The sequence below is a fragment of the Pterocles gutturalis genome, unplaced genomic scaffold (genome assembly GCF_000699245.1).
Source record: "Pterocles gutturalis isolate BGI_N339 unplaced genomic scaffold, ASM69924v1 scaffold51374, whole genome shotgun sequence".
NCBI lineage: Eukaryota > Metazoa > Chordata > Aves > Pterocliformes > Pteroclidae > Pterocles > Pterocles gutturalis.
The window spans coordinates 34,471-42,535 of record NW_010130065.1 but is presented as its reverse complement, the minus strand read 5'-3'; the positions used below and the strand labels follow the sequence as shown (position 1 = coordinate 42,535).

The following is an 8,065-nucleotide window of genomic DNA, read 5'->3' as shown; positions in this document are numbered from 1 at the left end:
GAGCCCACAGCTGAAGCTGAACTTGTGGTATTAATGGAGGTGTGAGATGATATGTCAGGACCAGCAGCCTGTGGAACAATTGGGATCTCTTTCTCATGGGAAAGTGACTGAAGCAGAGGACAGCCCAGTATTTGGGTTCCTGTTGACCACTCTTGGAACTGGCCATTTGGGAACCTGTGTCCTGCCTTCAGGTGGAGGGCACTCGCATAGGACAACTTTAAAGCAAAGATGGTCTGGAAGGTGGAGGTATCAGATGGTATCTGATATTTGTGTGTCTTTATGATGAATGTTAACACAATGTGGATCATATTTATGAACCGAAGTGGAGGAGGCCAAGACACTTTTAAAATGCTTTAATGCTTGATGTGAGCTAAAGGTGGTGGAGTTACTTCTGAATATATATGCCATTTCATGGGCTGGCTGAATGGTTTTGGAAAAAGCAGATCATGTTTTCAAGCTGACAGTCCATGGTAGTTAGCACAGTATTAGAAAGCAGAGCATTTTGTGTGTCAGCAGAACGAACCATGGCATCAGAGCTGCTGATTGCGGTATCCTTGCTGCTGGTCTGGAAGGCTCTTGCGGCTCTGCAGGAGGGTAGGTAAGCAAAATGTTAGGGTGAAAGGGCACTGGCTGCCCTTGCTGTTCTGCTACTGGGTGTTGCTTTTGATTTTTCTCATCAGCATCAGTATGAAGTAGGTGTGGGTTGGAATCGAAAGTCACAAGAGTTATGTTATATTCAGAATTTTCTTAGTTCTTTTTGACTCCCCTCATTGCTGCACCCCTCCACACTTTAAGCCTAATGTTTTGAGCTGCTGCTAATTATTCCCCTGCAGGGTGGTGGGGCCCACTGTAATCTTTCCTATAGGTTTTCTGGGTTTTGTTGTTCTGCTGTTTCTGTTCAACTCCCTGAGCTTTGTTACCTCAGCAGATTAAATCCCAGGCAGATTTTGTTCCAGCATTGCTCTGGGCAGTCAAGGAAGCAGCTCCCTTGTTAAGTTAATGACCTGTGTCCTGCCTCCAAGACATTCTTTTGCTGTGCAGCCCTTGGGTGATGTACAGTGTCAGTATTTATGAACTGTCTCTGTCCTCCTGTCATGGTTCCTCACCTAAGGATGCAAATAGTGTTTTACTGTCCTTGAAGGCTCTTTCTGCTGCCTCTGACAGTCTCTGCCAGTTGAATTGCTGCTTCCTTCCCTTTTCATAATGTATCTGACAAAATTGCTTTCCTCAGGACAAAGAAATAGCACCAATCAGCTCATTTATGTTTTATTTTCTGATGTAATTTGCTGCCCGCATCTTTGCGTCAAAGTTTATAGTTCACACTTTCTCACTTCCACCTGCAGACGTGTTTGCTGTTCCCTTTCCATGGTCACTGCTCTCAGCCCACTCATTAAAATGCTCCTCCTCTGTCAGGATTTCATTCATGCCACTCTCCTTTCTGCTTGGTGTTTCTTGCAGTGCTTTGATGACCTTTCAGGTGGCAGAGGAAGGAGAATGCTTTTTCGTGCATACAGAGCATTGCCAGACCTCACCTTATTAGCACATTTGGCTTTCCTTCAAGTTTCTCTATCTGTTCCCTCTTCATAAGGTCTCTTCACAGACTTCTGCCGGTGTCCTGGGCCTCAGATCTTGTTCATGTGCCTGTTTCCTGCATTCACCTCAAATAATCTGGTGTACTGGAGTAAAAACTCCCCTGCACTAGGAATCCAAGTGTCTGTTTCAGCCACTTCCCTTCTTGTTTCCAGTCTTGAATGGAAATATTTTCTCCTAGGAAATACCCTTATTCTTACTTGTGTTTTTGTAATGCTGCCTCTGCTGGTTTTTGCTAAGTGCTCAGGAGGCAAGTTTCCTTGTAAACACAAAGTTGTATTGTAATTAAGTTATTACAAAGCCGACTAAAACTGCTTACTTGGAAGAAAAAATTTTTTGCAGCAGATTATTTGAGGAACATAGTTCTTACAGGTGAAGTGTCTCTGTGTTCTTGCTGTAGGAGCAGCATGTCGTGCCTGAAATACTGCTGGACTGGTACTCTAACTGTGCTTGCTTGTTTGCAGCATTGTGCTGGGTAGAGTGCTCCTCCCAGACCCCTGCAGTTAGATGCGGTAGAAGTCCTAAGGAAAATAAGTTGGTCAAGGGACCAGCCCAGAGAGCTTGTAGATAAAAGCAGGAAAAATATAGGAAGGTACAGTCAGAAAGAAGAAGGAAAGAACGAAATCCTTTTAGGAAAGGTACTGGCAGTGGTCTCTGCGCATGTGTGCTACTCTCAGTTTTGAGTTTGTGTATGTTTGCATGCATGTGGAAGGGTGCCTTAGCAAAGGAGAGTTGCAAGGAGGATTAGAGGAGAGCACTGAGAACATTTGCAAAAGCTGTTCCATATGAGGTAGGAGCATGTGCCAAGTGCTAGTTTGAAACATTCCCAAGACGATGATGGTAGCTGACGTCGTGCGCCAATAAGAGGTGCAGACTGACCTCTTGATACTGGCAAGAGAGAAGATCATGATGCTGGGAAAAGTCAAGACAGATCACCTGTATTTTATGTGGAAGACAATGGAAGACAGGAAAGAGAGGCAAAGGTACCGTTAAACTGACAGAGCAGGATGACAAGATTTTTCTTGTAGGGATGAGAATGGTAACGTTACTTCGGTTAATACTCAATTACAAGGTGTTACAGTGACTGAGACCCAGTCTAGTCTCAGATAGTTGCTTTCATTGGGTGAATCAACAGGGCAAGACTGTAGAGACGGTCGTGTGAAGAAGACAACTCGTCCTGGTCAGGGCGTAAAGGTTTAGAAATTGAGTCAAATAGGATTGCTAGCCTCTGACTCTGATTGTCAGGGAAAATAGTGAAGTTTTCCGTCAGAGGAGAAGAGCAAAAGGTAGGAGGTACCTAGCAATATGAAATTAAGGGCTTAGTTTCTTCTCTTGGGTTAGAATTGGTACCTCGGTATCCAAGAAACATCAAAGAAATTGAGATTTTGATTCGTAGAGGAGGAAATGGCACTGTGCTGGCTGCATAGATACCATAGTTATTGCCCAGGTCTAACATGGGGAAGGGAGGAGAGAGCCCCAGAATACCAGGGGATAGTGGCCCATCATGTGGGCAACTCCAGTCCTGCAGGTTAAAGGGGACAAGGAAAGGGAAAAGATTAAGGTTAATATAGGCAATAAGAACAGAACTAGAGGGGGATAGGTAAGGAAGCTGAAGAAGGATGAAATTTTGAGAAGGGGAATGTGATCAGATATGTCTGTGGTAACAAACAGGTCAGAAAAAATGCAACAGGAAAATGGCTCTGAATTTTGGGTAAGGATTTGGGGTGTAAGTCAGAATGAAGTGAGGAAAAGGAAGTAAAAGGAGGGAACTTCAGGGCACCTTACAGATGAAAGGCAGAAGGGGATATCAATGGCACTGACATGCAGGTGGGGTCAGAAGTCAATTTTTGGGTTGGGGGCTTATTTGGAGATTCTGAAAAGGTTTTGTTTTGGGGAAAAAAGAATGAGTGGCGAGAGATGGCAAAATGTGAGTATGGAGGAAAGAGTAGGCAGATGTGAAAGGAGGGTACTGAAGCGTTAGAGAAGGAGAACAAACACGAGGTCAAAGATATTTAGAGTTTGTTTTGGCGCTGGGAAGGGGTGGGTGTATGTGAAGGACACCCATCTGTTCCTTTGAGATAACGGAAGGAAATAGGTCACTAAGTGAGCACACAAAGCGAAGGGCATGGGGAATTAATAGACTGAGTTGAAGGAGAACTTGCCTGTGTGCATGGGTTTGATTTGTGAAGTGTCGTATTTGCTACATGCTCTGTAAATCTCCATTTCTTGATTATGTTTTTGCAGTGCGGCTCCATGACAGTATTTCAGAAGAAGGTTTCCATTACCTCGTCTTTGATCTGTAAGTGTCTTTCTTTGTCTTTGATGCTTCACCAGTGATGCAGGCACATGGATGGTTGACTAAGAGTAGAATAAAAAGCACCTCCATTAACGGAATTCTCCCTGACTCTTTTGAGACCTGTAGATAACCTCTGGCCTATTTGACAAAAATCCATTGACTGTGTGGTAGGGGCTGGAACCACAACTGATGTAAGCGTGAGATGCCAAAGCATGGCTATCCTGTATAAAAAGGCCATTTGACTTTTGTCTCTGAGGCAGCATGGAGGAGGTCAGAGGAGGGGTGTTCTGGCTGAGATTAGGATATACTCAACTCTGTAGAGGTGCATGGACAATTTGTGCCTAGTGTGTCAACAGTGTGCCATGGTGGTGGAGCTATGCCCTGGCTCTTGTGCCACAGATCCCTACATAGGCTGTGGGAAAGGGCTCGGCTAAGTGGCCACATACGTCCCATGCAACCTTGAGCTAGACATGGGTGGGCTGTTCAACCTCCCTTGTTCTTTTGCACTCCAGGGTTACTGGTGGGGAGCTCTTTGAGGATATTGTTGCAAGAGAATACTACAGTGAAGCAGATGCCAGGTAAGACTGTTTCCAGACCCTTCTGTGTATGTGCCATGTGTGTTGGCAAGTGGAATGAGCTTCCTGACTGCTGTTCTGTGCATGGCTTTGTTCTGACACTCTTGCTCCCTGTCTGGAAAAAACAATTCCTCTTTCTGCTATTAGCATTAACCATTGTCACTGGTCAGCCTGACTGACCGCAGCTCTAGCCCTTGCCACTTGCAGACACTGCTGTCTTTGCCACTTGCAGAGCTGTGCTCTTTGCTGGGCGACCCGTTGCTAGTGGCTTTGTCTGCCTGACCTTTCTGGTGGGTGGTGACAGTGAGTCCTTGGTGAGCAGACATAGGGCAGACCTGTCCTGTGGCTGTGAGAGCGCTGCCTGCTCGGCCTCTGCCTTCTCCTAGTAGGGTTCCAGTGATGTGCCATTGCCATTGGGCAGACCCATTCCATTTGCCCTTGTCTAGGTAGTGGTTTACAGGGCAGGGGGGAGTGGGGACTTTGAAGGATATGTTTCTGTGGAAGCCCTGGCTGACTGTGAGCTGGTTGGCGCAGTGAGAAGAGGCACAGTATGTGGAAGCAACCTTCATATTTTAATACTAAAAAGATTTAGAGTTATGCCTTTCTTTTTCTGAGTGTGTCCCCTCTCTTCCATGTGTAAGCTTTCTGAAGTGACCTGTGCTTGTCCCTTTGCTGGTTATGCAGGGTGGGTGTTCTGAGCAGCAGTAGCTGAGGGTGTTTTCCGACATGTCTGCTGGAAATGCAGCATTTGGAATCAAAGCTGAGATTAGGCAGCTCCTGGTCTGCTTTAGCAGGGCAATGGTGACATTTCACCCTGGTTTATTCTGCACCCATGTTCTTATTGCATCCTAACCCTTGCTGGAGCAGGAATTAGGGAAGCTGTGAGAGGAAAGGGGTAAGACGGGAGCAGTGGGTACTGCTGTAGGATGAGCTTGGTAGGCAGTACTGTGCAGAAGATCATAGTGAATGCACGGAAGGAACGAGTATGACCTGGTGTGTTACTGTAGGTACTCTTGTGGAGTCTGTGGGCGCTTATTTGTTTTCCCTGTGGTATGCGTACAGCCTCTGTCTTCTGGGCATTACACAATGCTTTCAAATGAGGCATTGCACTGCCGTGAGCCATCTGCTGATGGGAAAGGCCAGTGGGCTCATCATCTCCAGTTGAGCTCCTGGCAGAGATCTGAGAGGACTGTAAGTGTTTTTTCTCAGTGGAGTGTACAGATGTTGTAGGCACAGCATCTCAAATACACAGTCACTGAAGCTGTTCTGCCTTGAAGTTGGAAAGTTCTGAGGTTACGGATCATCATCCTGCCCCCTGTTTCTCTTGCCAGTGCCTGTTTCCTGAAATGGTCAAGAGCTGGCAGTGACTGACACTGCTCAGGAAAATTATGGCAGAGTTAGAGGAAAGGGAGAAATGTCTGTTGCTCTGTGAGCCTTCCTGAGGTGCTCAGCCCTTTGACTGTCAGCTGGGCAGGTCTTGTAGTGCCCACAAGACGACAGAGTGAAACTCCTCCCTTTCTCTCCCCAGCCTAGCCGAATTCCAGAGCAGGCTGGGAGAGCGAGGGAGCGAGGTCCGTGCCAATCCACTGCGCTTGGCTCGCCTGGGACACCTCACACTTTTGCCATTTTTGGCCAGAAAATCTCCCTCGCTCAGATTCTGCTCTGTTCTAATTATACATTTTTGTTTTGGGAGTCGGGAGATATTAATGGACTCCGACCCTGAGGATTGTACTGCCAGCTCCAGAGGGGTGTGGGTAACAAATATACAGTGCTGCACCTCCTCTCCTCTTCCTCCCCTCACCCTCTTCCCATCTTTTCCAGCAGCCAATTTCCGTTCCCTCAAATATTTCACTCATTTCAAATTTGTTCCCCTGAGCTTTCTAGAATTTGGTGACGGGACTGACTGATCCTGCAGTGAGGACACAGACCCATCTGAGTTGCCCACATCTGGGTGCTTACTGCCCAGCCATAGTCATCAAAATTTTGCTCCATTCCACATTCACCCTTGGGAGCTGAGTGAATGTTTAGCGGAAGAGATGTTTTCAAACATGTTTCAAATCTCACCCATGGGTGTGTTGTGCTGTTCTTGTGCTACAGGTATAAATAACATCGTGCTTTTGTGCCTGTGGTTACAGCAGTGAGAGTGGCAGAGTCACGGTTTTCTGTGAGCTGGGGGAGTGCAGCACACTGCACTTAACAGGGAATGAGTCCGCTTTCAGATCACTAACCCCTTAAGTGGAATCTGTACTTAAAAGGCACCCAGCAAGCGGGTGTGTGTGCACATTGTGTATGTAAAGTGCTTGAGATGCTGCTCTGAAAGCTTTGCAAACTGGCAGGCGCCCAGGAGTCGTCATCCTGAATTTGCTGGGGGAGGCTGCTGCTCTCTAAAAGTTTTTTCCTTGCTCAGGACTAGCTCAGCTGAATGTTTCCTGGAGCAATTGAGTCTTGCTTGCCCCTTCTTGGCTGCTGTTTGCAGATACTCTGGTGCTTTACTTTTTCCTGTGTCGAGCAGGCACTGCTGGCTGAAGGAAAACATGTAAGATGCTTATAGTATGATGGGGAGGAAAGGGAGGAGATGATGGGAGGTAGGAGAGAGGCTTTGTGGTCCTGCTATAGCTAGGATTTTTAGCACCCCTTTGCTGAGGGGGGCTGAGGGTGTCCAGTTGTGACAGTACTGAGTTGTGGCATCCAGTGGGTATGATGAAGGGATTCAGCCTGGGTTCTTGAACTCTCCCTGGTACAAATATAAAAGTTAGGGATGAGATGAGATGGAAAATGTATATGCGTGTGTACATAACTTTGTGTGTCTCTCCCTTTATCTTGCAGCCACTGTATTCATCAGATACTGGAGAGTGTGAATCACATTCACCAGCATGATATCGTGCACAGAGACTTGAAGGTAATATTTCCTCCATGCCACAGAGGCTGAAGGAGAGCAGCCAGGGGATCATTGGAAGAGGCAAAACAGGAATACTGTGTTGCCAGCTGGCAGGGTTTCTTTAACTTGAACTGGGCTCAAGGGTTCCTGAAGTACAAATTTGTTCCTTCAGAGTTTTCTAGAGGGCGTGCTGAACTCCCAAGGAAGTTTTCAGTCTTCATGAACCTTGCCAACTCTCAGCCCCTTTGAGGCAGCTGCAGGATGGAGCAGTTGTGAAACTTGGAGTACAGTAGGCGTTCAGAGAAATTTGAGTGGGATTCATTATAATGAAGGACACTTTCTAGTCTGCCATTGAAGAGATATCTAGAGACCTGGGTCAATCTGTTCAATCTGCCAGGATGAGTTTGTCTTTGCAGAGAATGTATATTTTTATTCTGCATTGTTGCCAAACACATGCCATTGGGCTAGGGCAGAGACGCACGAGAATCTTTCATGTCACTTCTTTCTTCTTTCATCAGTAGAAGTGCTGTTAATCTAAAAACCAGAACTGCTGGCCAGTTGAACACTGGGTGAATCAACTGTTTGCCACATTATGACACATTTATAGACCCAGAGCCCCCACAGTGTAGTTACTTAAACTTCCTTCCCACGCAGTGCCAGCTGTACAGGGAGCTGGTCAGGCTCCAGAATGAAGAGGTTTGTGTGGGAAGGTCTGCCTGCCCTGCA

The 8,065-nt window shown here is 46.5% G+C and overlaps 1 protein-coding gene across 1 annotated transcript in view; it reads left to right on the top strand.

Moving 5' to 3' along the window:
* Positions 1–524: 524 nt before the first annotated feature.
* LOC104466600 (calcium/calmodulin-dependent protein kinase type II subunit gamma-like) overlaps positions 525–8,065 on the top strand; it is a gene marked incomplete at its 3' end in the record, with an annotated part of 41,910 nt that continues 34,369 nt past the window's right edge. The window contains exons 1-4 of the mRNA XM_010080083.1: positions 525–594; positions 3,835–3,889; positions 4,399–4,464; positions 7,288–7,360. Coding sequence (XP_010078385.1) covers positions 525–594; positions 3,835–3,889; positions 4,399–4,464; positions 7,288–7,360 — 264 coding nt within the window. The remainder of the gene's footprint in view (positions 595–3,834; positions 3,890–4,398; positions 4,465–7,287; positions 7,361–8,065) is intronic.